Source organism: Meleagris gallopavo, chromosome Z (genome assembly GCF_905368555.1).
Source record: "Meleagris gallopavo chromosome Z, MGAL_WU_HG_1.1, whole genome shotgun sequence".
Taxonomy (NCBI): domain Eukaryota; kingdom Metazoa; phylum Chordata; class Aves; order Galliformes; family Phasianidae; genus Meleagris; species Meleagris gallopavo.
The window spans coordinates 33754811-33766226 of record NC_139435.1 but is presented as its reverse complement, the minus strand read 5'-3'; the positions used below and the strand labels follow the sequence as shown (position 1 = coordinate 33766226).

Here is an 11416-nt window from a genome sequence, read left to right as displayed (position 1 = left end):
GGAACTGAGGTCATTCCTCACACAGTAACTGCCGCAGGGTTGTACTTGGAAGTGAGAGAGCGGAGCTTAGCTATCTGTGAAATCACCCCAGCAAAGCACCACAGGGAACTGTAGCAGTGTATTCCCCCTTGCTGCCTCAGGAGATAGCACCAAATGAGATGTTCCTCATCCAGCCTTCTGAATCCTCTCTAGGCTGAACAGTCCCAGATTTCAGCCCTTTCTCACAAGCACTGAGTAGCACAGAGAGATCACCACTGTCCACCTCTGCCTGTGTTAGAATTGCTGTCTTTCATGTAAAGGCATGTTCCTCAGTCATGGTGATGCTGGTATCCCCTAGGAACCCTAGGGGGTTTCTGCCAAGCTGCTTTCCAGCCCATGCTGGTACGTGAGGTTATTCCTCTGCAGGGGTAAAATTTTTAGCAAACAACATTACTGAAGATGGCAGAGAATCTGTGAACGAACAAAAAAAAGCAACCCAAAGTCTTAGTGCTAACAAGGTTATAAAAGAAATGGTCGAAAGACAAACTTCTTACAATTCCCAACGCCTGATGACCTCCACAAGCTGCTCTTGTTATTCATTCTCGTTTGTTTAGGTGTCTTGTTCTGCTATTTTTACTAGCAGATTAATGAACTGGCCACCATAAGGGAAAGCGTTTGAAAGACATTCAATCAGAAAGCCATGAAGCACTTGTGAGTAATTGGCAACATCTACTGTTCAAATTTCATCTCAGTGTCATATTTATTCATCGTTATTTAGAACCTAAACATGAAAATAGGAGGTAGGAGACTTGCCAGCATCTCTTGTGATCTGCAAGGGTGCATCACTGAAAGCAAGTGAAATCCAACTCAGGATCATCAGTGAAATAAACAGACCTCACAGCAAGTGTTTAGTAACCTGCAGTCACGATCCTGTTCTCATGTACCTGATGAACAATGCTTTTCCTGGTGAGCAGAGAGCAGTAACTAATTACAAAGCCATGGTTCATATCTTCCCTGTAAACACAGCCTCTGCCTCCTTCAGCCTGTTTTACAATTTTTTTCTCTAGCTATGCTAGTCTTATGTATATATGGTTTGTTTATGGTACTTCAGAGCCATCTTCTCTTATAAACAAAATCTGCCCAAGACAATGGTACCCACAGTGGTCAGTGGCTGAAGTTCCAGATGGAGATCAGTGATGTGTTGTCCCTTGGGGGCTGGTACTGAGACCAACACGCTTAATACCTCCTCAATCAACAGTGGGATCGAGTGCACCCTCAGCAAGCTCGTGGGTGACACCAAGTTGTGTGGTACAGTCAACATACCCAAGGGATGGGATACCACCCAGAGAGACCCAGACTTGAGCAGTGGGCCCAGGAGATCCTCATGAAGTTCAGCAAAGCCAAGTGCAAGATCTTGCGACTGGATCACAGCAATACCTGCTATCAGTACAAACTGGACGATGTAACATTAGAGCGCAGCCCTGTCAAAAAGAACCTGGGGGTACTGGTGGATGGGAAGCTGGACATGAGTCAGCAATGTGCCCTCACACCCCAGAAAGCAAACCATATCCTGGGCTGCATCAAAAGATGCATGGGCAGCAAGGTGGTGATCTTGACCCTCCAATCTTCACTGGTGAGGCCTCACCTGGAATACTGCATCAAGTTGTGGAGTCCTCAGGACAGGAGATAGATGGAGCTATTTGAGTGATTTTGTTTTTGTTTGTTATTATTGAAAACAAAAAACAAACAGATGTAAGGGACTAGAACAGGTTGTCCAGAGAGGTTGTGGATATCCCATCCCTGGAGACACTTAAAGGTCCAGCTGGATGAAGCTGTATGTGTCCCTGTTCATTGCAGGACATTTGGACAAGATGACCTTTAAGGGTCGCTTCCACCTCTAATGATTCTATGGTCCTAGAAATCTGGGTGTTTTTTTTTCTCTCTCTGTCCTGCTTCAACTGTTCTAGCTCTTTCCCACCATTAAGAATTCATTAAGATGTCCCAAAAGGCAAGTGAAAGTCTGATTTTGCAGAACTCTAGGCTGAACTTGCATTAAGATTAAATTCTGCCAAACAGTTGAATAATTGAGACTTCATAAGGGATTTGTACTTACTTTATTTTGCAAAACACATTAAAAATTGTTTCTTTATCTAGGATATCTATACAAAATTCAGAATATGTAGAGTGCCCTTTTAAACTCAAGCAACATTTTTCAAATTTACAAAAACATTAACAGAGAAACACTTGTTAATCAAAGCACAGTAAATGGATGCCATTTTTCAACAGTTCAAAACAGTCTCTAAACCAGTGCAAATTTTACTGCGTTACAGAAAACCTTCCAACTCAATAAATTCATAATTATTCACACCACATCCTTTCATCCTCATTACAATACAGTTTATTTTAAGCTCCTAAAAGGAGTTTAATTGCTTCTAAAAACAGCAAACAGTCCCTTTTATTTGCACCACTGACGGATGCAGACTGAAAGACAAAAAGGAAAAGCAACCAATTTCTCTCCTCACATGCATGATATACAGCACAGTGGAAAACAGAACTAGAGTTCCATTCAGAACTTCAGTCTCAAGCCTTAGAAGTTAGAAGGGTGTCTCATTTGTTTTTTAAAAAAAGGTCAACGAGGAAAAGCTGATACAAAGAAGGCACTTTGAAATTTTTATTAGTTGGAACTGAAAAAAAAAGTATCTGTGAATAAGATACCCAGCTTAACACTTAATTATCTGCACTGAAGTAGCTGTTCAGTTAACTTTAAGCAGAGAACTTTTGAATTTTAAAATGAGAAACTATTGTGAATTTTTTACCCACTTATATTTTAGCAAATTATTTTAAAAATGTCATTTCTGTGATCTGATTTAGCACACATCTTGGAAATATGCCACTATGTTGCAGCTATTGAAAAAAATAGTAAATGCAAAGACAAGCATATTCTTCTAGCTGCAACAATACAAAAAGCCATTCATTCACAGTTAAAGTAGAATAAAATTAGAGTGCAACGTAGCTTGAGCTTAACCAATGTGTAATTCCACTAATAATAAGTTTTTTTGCAAAGTGAATAAACTTAGTTTTAAAATACAGGTAGTAAATACACTATTTTCTATTAAAATTGTATTAGCTAAGATTTGGTTATATAAAATGTATATATAAAAGACAGTGATACACAGATGTTTGTAGTAACATGTGAAAGCTGGTACCTATTAGTGTGCCCATACTACAGCTGTATCAGTCTCCTGTGCATGCTGGATTTTGACAGTTATATGTTAGTAATGTGCCAGAATATATTCTAAACAACTAAATAAACATTTTGGCATTCTAGAATCCTGATTTTAAACATTAAGATCTCTATTTCTTGTTTCAATTCTGCAAAAAATAGGTATTTTGTTAGAAGCAGACAAACTGCTTACAATATCTGGGTGAAAGGTGCTAGCTATCTTCCCAGTGTAACTGACAGCAATTTAGCATTCTTAGGGCAAGGGAACTTCTCTTTGTAAGGTTTGTTATTGCAAAAAAAACTTTCCAACTTCTTGGGCTCACTTGCAATTCCATTAAGAGTTTGCTCCTGCATATGTTAACAGGTTGATTAGCACCCTCATTCCATACCAACACCACAGGTTCTGAATGTTATATTTGTCTACAAACATTTTCTTCAAGTTCATATGTAGGAATTCCAAAGTACATGCAAAAGAACCATGTCCTCCTTAACACTAGCTCAGTTCAGTTACATGCCAGACTAATATTCAGAGGCAAGGATTTTGTGAGAAAATGCTACTGTTTCTGCTTACACTGAGAGGCAAACAGAAGCAAAAACCAAGCTTATCTCCTTCCCTCCTCCTCAGCACCTCTGTCCCGTATGCATTATGTATTCATATAACTTTGGAATACTAGGAGTAGGTGTGAAATAAATCAAAAATATTTAAATATTTGTAGGTAATTAGGTCATTCCTATGTAGCCCAAGAAGTTCACACTGTTGATAACTGCAGAGAAGAATGTATTCTGCCTTTACTGATTCATTTTCAGAGGGACAAAAGTGTTTTCCAATTGACTAATATTAAAGCAGGAACAATCAGGTACATCATGTACCAGAAAGAAAGCAACAGAGAAGCAAACCTTTGGTTCCTAGTTCAATTTTTTTTTTTTTTTTTTTTTGTGAACACTTTTTGCAGCTTTATTGTTGTCTTGTTTTCTTAAAAAAGCATCTCCTTATCTGAAAACTGAAAAAAATAGTTTAAAAAAATTCCAAGTTCTCTTTTTTTCATTTGAACTACGGATTTCATTAAAGAACTAGCTGAATTGTTAGCTATCAAAGACCAGCTGTTACAAAAATCCAAGTTACAAAGAATAAGTGCTCACTTTTGACTCTGTATCTATGTTAGAAGAATTAATTTCAGTAGGCGTTTCACGACTTCAAGTAATTCCAAGCAGGACTTCCACCATTCTGAAATTCAGGTACAAAACAGAAGAATAGGAGCTAATTTGTAATGTACAAAAACATCAATAGGCAGAAGCATATCAAAACAAGGTAAACTCTCTGCAAAGATGACCTAACATCTTGCAGCAATCCTTTTTCCTCACCATTGTCATTTTTTCTGCTCTCGTTTTGTCATGTACCCACGTTAGCACTAGATGATGTGATACAATCTACTTTGGCATTTTCTACAATACTACTGCCAATTAATTGCCCAATTTTCAGCAAAAGGTGAGAAGGCTGTTCTACAATGAAGGTAATCTGCATACTACTGTTACTTATTATTATCTCATTTGCAATGGTGTAAAAGTAATTCGAATATCACCAGTTAAGTAAAAAAGCACTTAATGTATACACTTTCTTTTCAATTTAACGAGCTTGGAGATTTTGACAGTCTCTAAAAAGGTGCCTCCTTGTATGTTGTGTCACGATCAGAAAGTTTATCTAATGAACACTCAATTATATTTGCATAGCTGTATGTTTAAGATCAGTATGAAAATACAAAGTTTGCCTTTTTATATATAGAATTATTAAACTACTTGGAAGAATGCTTTAGAGATTTAGTCTGTTTAAGAAGATGGAACCATGCATGTAAATTGTCTAAAAGGAGAAGAGGATAAAATATAAAGAATCAGGCTCAACTCTTCCACTGAGATGGAGGTCTGAAATCTGCAAGCAACTGTTCATAAAAGCCAAAGAATAAACAACAAAAAAGAAAAGTTGTGTTCTTTTCTTTTAATTATTGAAATAGCACAAACATTTTCATCAAGAAAGAATCTGTCCAGGCAATATCCCTATACTGAATTAGGGCCAACACTTTTAGACAAATGGCAAGGAATCAGTCCGTAATGCAAACATATCCTGTCACAAAGAGTGCAAATCCACTGTTTCAGTCTTTTAAGAAAAGTTGTTTTTTTGTTTCAGCTAGAAACTCCCTCATCATTTTCAAGAATAACAACCTTTAAGAAAGATTGGTATGAAGTGAATGCATTCATATTCAGATGGAACTACAGTTTTAGCTGTGCTCCTTTAACATGCTACATATCCTTCTGTTCTTTCTCCAGGAACAGCTGTATCAGAAAAACCCATCAGTAAATTTCAGAAAAAAAAAAAAACCAAAAAACTGGAATAAATCTTGCCATATTTCTCAAGTAACAGACAAATTTAAACTACACAGCTGTGTCCAGGCTCTTCTTTTTCAAAGATATGACCACTGTTGTCAACTAGTATGTGAGGTGAGGAAGCATCTTAGCTAACAGAAGCAAACTGAAGGTGGATTTACCTTTTTAGATCATTCATTCAAGCAATTCATTTATGTAAAGTCACACCTTGAAGATCGTATTTATAAATAAATTTTAATTGAAATAATAAATTTGAACTATCGGTGCAAAACAATTAACCCACAGGCTAGTATGAAACCATGGGGGAAGGTAATAAAGAATTCAAGAGAAAGAAATTTTCAAAGCATACTTGCATGCAGTATAAAGCATGTTTTGAGATAAGGTCTGTTTGACATACCTTCTCTCAATCCCATTGTCATCTAAGCTTCCTTTCTTACTTGTAGAAAGCCTTCAACTTCTGAGCCACTTAGTGTAGAAGCCTATAATTTCTTTGCAGAAAACAGCAGTATGTACACAGGATCTTCAATTTGTTTGACAGACAAGACATGACAACTGGGATGTTTCTAGGTTTTACAATTGTAGGCAGACACTCAAAGACCATTTTGAATATTAATTCGAACAAGGGTAAGGATAAGGTTGGCAATTTCAGGTACTGTGATCTGTTAGAAGCAACTGCATTGCAATTTCCAATCCAAAGACTCAAATATTTACATTCATACACATATACTAAACAACAATGCAAAAGATCCCCTTGAAGTAAAGGTCATTTTAAAGAAGTACTGAAGGACCTAAGCAGTCTGTATCAGGGAAGGTCTTTCATTAAAATACACAGGTATTGATAGCCCTTAGGAAACTCACCAACTGTAGTTTCCTATTTAATTATCACCTTTCTGAACAAGTTGATATTGAAGGGGCAAAAATTTAAGGAAAAGAAAGGAAAAACATATACAGGAAAAAATGCAGATAAGTCACTGAAATCAACTCACCCTATTAATACATTTTACAAACATTTTAACATATTTTACACTGCATCTCATGAGATGAAATACAAGGTTATATGCTGTAGATCCATGAAATTACTATGACAAAATTGCTCAATTATCACCTTTTACGATTTGAAAGCATGTATGTATATCCCCGTACTCCTTTTTTGTTCACTTGCTTTTGTCTTGATGAAGTTTAGCATGTGGTTTCCTCATTTTTATATTAAAGGTGCTCCAAAGTACTTCCGACAACACTCCACTCTGCTGCTTGGTGGTGCATCTATTTTCTGCATCCTTTCAAGAACATCTTTTGGCAGATTTTTATGTGCAAGTCTGTATTCGCTATCAAAGACTTCTGAAATACAAAGAGCATTCTTAAAATAATTTAAGAAACCATGTATAGATGTCTAGTGCACAATTCTTTTCCTATAAAAATATTTCTGGTGATTTTTATAGAATAAAAAAATATTATCTTAGGATAACTGAACTAGCTACCAGATTTTTTTTCCAAAAAGATTCTATCAAAGAAACTAGAAAGCATTTACAGGCTGAAACATCAAAAAGCATTGTAGTGAAAGCACAACATGCAAGGAATTCTGCTTCCAAGATACTTCATGTCACATGGCTGTGAGTGAGTCCCATTACTTGCATGTTGCCAAACAAATCATAGAGGACAGCAGGATGGGATGGGCAAGCAGATACATAGAAAACACAGAGTTAGTGCAAGATATGTGAGATGGGGAAAAAAAAGACAAGATTGGGAGCAAGTTCTCAGTCTTGAAGTAACGCTTCAAGAAAAATGCTGTTTAAAATGATACTTGTTTCACAGAATCAGAGATCATTAAGGCTGGAATAGACTTTTAACATCATCTAGTCCAACCATACACCTCCCACCAATATTGCCAACTACCTCCATAATTACCTACATCTACCCTTTCCTTAAACACCTCCAGGGATGGTGATTCCACTACCTCCCTGGGCAGTCTGTTCCAATGCTTAATCACTGTTCCCGAGAAGAAACTTCCTAGCATCCAACCCAAACCTCACCTGGCACAACTTAAGGTTACCCAGGAGAATTGATCAAAATCCACCTCGCCACAACCTCCTTTCAGGTAGTTGTAGAGAGATGTAAGGTCTCCCCTGAGCCTCTTCTCCTCCTTAATAATTCCAGATCCCACAGCCACATCCCATTAAGACCTGTGTTTCAGACTCCTCACCAGCTTTGCTGCCCTTCTCTGAACATGCTCCAGGGCCTCAATGTCTTTCGTGTAGTCAGGGGCCCCAAACTGAACACAGCACTTGAGGTGCAGCCTCACCAGCGCTGAGTACAAGCAGAGAATCACTTCCCTGCTCCTGCAGGCTGCACTATTTCCGATACAAGTCAGGAAGTCGTTGGCCTTTTTGGCCACCTGGGCACACTGCTGGCTCATGTTCAGTTGCCTGTCAGCTAACGCCTTCAGGTTCCTCTCCTCTGTTCATCCTTCCAGCTACTCTGCCCCAAACCTGTAGCACTGCAAGGGGTAATCATTTCATCAAAGCCAAAATTAATGGCCCCATGCGGACTGAATTTTCAGAGAAGTGAAACCTACTTCAAGAGTGACAGCACAGCACTTTTCTTTAAAATGCAGCATGTGAAAAGTTTCTAAGTAATATATAGATGTCAATTTCCTTCACTAGTTTTCATATAGAGTATTCACATATGTTGTACACATACCATATACAGTACAAAATTCACAGTATTTTTCACTTACCAATGTCAATGTTCTCTCTTCCAAGAGATACCAGAGACAGGAAAAGAATCTCTCTGTAAAAACTCCTAGGAAATATTTTGAGGGGTAAATAAATGAACTTGCCAACTATTCTCAGTTTAAAAAGTCACTGTCAAAGACACTACTCTTCCATTATATAGTTTCTGCAGCTTTTCTTTTAATCATGCTTGAGAAGGATGTACGTGATCTACATGTCCAATAGCTTGAGGTTTTCTGAAACCTAAATATTTGCCGTTAGATTATGAAGCTGTATTAACCATGGATCTCAGTAGTTACAGTGGCTCTGAAAATCTCCCTGTCGAACATTTCATAAAGCCTCCAGAAAAACAAGAAATGTAGAATTAAGCTTCAACTCTTTATTAATTCATTGCTGCTTGAGGATGAAATACACAGGACTTATTTCTCAGATCAGCTATACTTTTTTGTTGTTTGTTTCAGAAAGTAAAGATCTCTCTCAGAAGGGGTACTATCAAACTGGGTATTAATATTTACCTTGTGAAAGATTCTCCTTTAGGCAGATCAATCTCATTTGTTTTTTAATAACTACAAACCACACAAGTAAAGTTCAACTTAACATAATAGACTCCTGAACACACTGTGGAAATTATATACTCCAGACTGTGCTTTTGTATGAAGCCCTTTTTGAATTACTGCACAGATGGCAAACAGTGTCTCACTTCACTTGGGATTATTTCGCATCCCATTCTATTAGCCACTTCTACAAGTTGGCAAAACTTCTGTAGCTGTATCTAGGCAGTTCGTAGACTATTCCAGATTATGCAACAGCATGCTGCACTTCTGCACTTAGTTAGATGTGGGGCAACATCAAAATCCACAAAGTACCTATATTTTTAATAATTCATTTTTTAAAAGCTCATTCTGATTAAATAGTTACATTTCTTCATTTGATTTTGGATGAATTTTGGCTACATAATGCATCAGTTTGGAAACACAGCATTAAGAATTAGACACAGTGTTGAGTGGACATAAAAGAAAGTTAATATTCCCTAGAAGTCCTTATGGAATTCTCAGTGTGAAAAGTATATGGTCTGATCTTTAACTCTGAGTGGCAAGAAAGTAAGAAGAGATTTTCACTTTACCTCTGTCGTTTCACATCTGGTTTAACTTTCTGTAGAAGGAGATGGATTGGTTTAACAACGTTATTATGCTGAATACTCAGTTTAATGTTCTCCAACAAAGTGTTTGTTGCTTGCTGATCTTCTGCCACTGTAGAGGGTTTCTTTTCAGAAGAATCTGGTTAAATATAGCAGTTTAGATTCTTAGTACAGCAAAGATAAAGATTGTTTTTTTTTTTTTTTCCAGTTCAATGTGCAGGAGGCATTTCAGAAAATGAGATACACATATATATGAATATATATATATTTATATAAAATATATGTATATTTTTTATAATATATATATATATATATATATATATAATCTCTACTCAATTTACACAAATGCATCATCACAGAAAGGCTCTGCTTCTAGGCTTCACCACAAATGCAAAAGTACCAAGACTCTCAAGATCCCAGATGACAGAAAGTACAAGAGACTGTAGAGTCTCCAGCTTCATATGTTAGCTGTGATAGTTTAGATATACTGCTGTACTTAATCTTCTTGGAGTGAAATTTAGATTTTTTTTTTCTTTTCCTTCTTTTTCCAAAAGAAAACACCATCACATTTCCTATGAAATTCACTTTCTTGAAATTCACTGATAACTTTGGGCTACATATTAGAATAATGTGCAGTTGCATCAAACAGGAAAAAGTTACCAAGACATCTACTACTGTGATTTGTTGCTTACTCTGCAACTAATGTAACATCATTATTTTTTTAAAACAATGACTCACGAGAAAATATAATCCAGTTACTGGCAAAAAAAATAAGGCTACTGATTACGTAGTAAGCATATGACACGTAAATGAAATATAGACTAAACCTGACCTGACAGTTTCAAAAATTGGCATGTATCATGGTTTTCTAAATACATTCTGTAAAGACACTCTGCAATGACTGCCTTTCTTTCAGCCCATTTTAAACAGGCCTTTTGCTTCTTTATTTACTTATTTGCTCAAATACACATAAGTACACGTCTTCATTCGTAACTGTGTACTTTGGGGATGCTTTCCATATATTACACTCAAATCAATGTGCTTTGTGCAAGTTAAAGAAAATACATATTATTCTGTGTTCTCAACTAATTTTCTGATTGATCTGGTTATACTTAGGTTACTTTGGACAAAAGCTTTTTCAATACTTCAAAACTAGAACTGGCATGCTGCTATGAAAATGTACTGAAAACGCACAAGTTTTAAAAATTAAGAAGCAGGACGAGAAGTTAGGTCAACAAGACAATTTTTACTGATCATAAGTAAAGGAATTCTCAGAACCAGTGTGCCACATGTGATGATTTTTCATCCGTCCAAACTAAACTATAGTAGAGAAAGGTTTTCTTGGATCTTAGTTTTTGGCAGCCAAGTAGGCTGCCAAATGCATTTATTAATGGGATTTGAGAACTTTCATTCATTTATAAATACTATAGATACTGTTTCAAAGTACCATTTTCTACTAAATTACTGTACAGCTATACCCAGATGATACCAAACATTCAAATCAAGTGAAGCTTACTTAATACTGAATCTAGAACAAATCCTCCCTTCCTGTGCATAAGTGTATAGCATATGAAGGACTGGTTACATTCTTTTCCACAGAGATCAAAAAACACTGTCACAAATAATTCTACTCTTGAGACTATGTTGAATATTTAAGGGATTGTAAATACTTCCTATACTAAAAACGATACCTAGCTCTATGAGTGTTACAAACTTTACACTACAAAACAACAATTTCTTTCTGCAGCCTCTACTCCCTCTGCTTTCCTGTAACATTCGTTTTACTTACTGAAATTTCTCCAGGATATATACAGAGGCTCCCCTGGCTCTTGGTGCAGGTTGATATTGTCCCACAGAAGTTGGATGTATACTAGCTTGCTATCTTGAGCAAGAGATGTCAAAGGAAGCTATAAACATGAGGAAAAGGAAAAAGAACAAAAGCACGCTCTTATTGTATAAAACTCCTCTTGT

General features: G+C 36.6%; 1 protein-coding gene across 4 annotated transcripts in view; it reads right to left on the bottom strand.

The window, feature by feature from the left end:
- Positions 1 to 2074: 2074 nt before the first annotated feature.
- The window catches only part of DENND4C (DENN domain containing 4C), a 75446-nt gene continuing 66104 nt past the window's right edge, over positions 2075 to 11416 (bottom strand). For all 4 annotated transcript variants that reach the window (XM_085214372.1, XM_085214373.1, XM_010725695.4 and 1 more), the window contains 4 exons: positions 11235 to 11352; positions 9431 to 9584; positions 8313 to 8377; positions 2075 to 6916 (listed from right to left, as the gene is read on the bottom strand). In XM_085214372.1, coding sequence (XP_085070498.1) covers positions 6780 to 6916; positions 8313 to 8377; positions 9431 to 9584; positions 11235 to 11352 — 474 coding nt within the window. In that variant the 3' untranslated portion in view covers positions 2075 to 6779. The remainder of the gene's footprint in view (positions 6917 to 8312; positions 8378 to 9430; positions 9585 to 11234; positions 11353 to 11416) is intronic.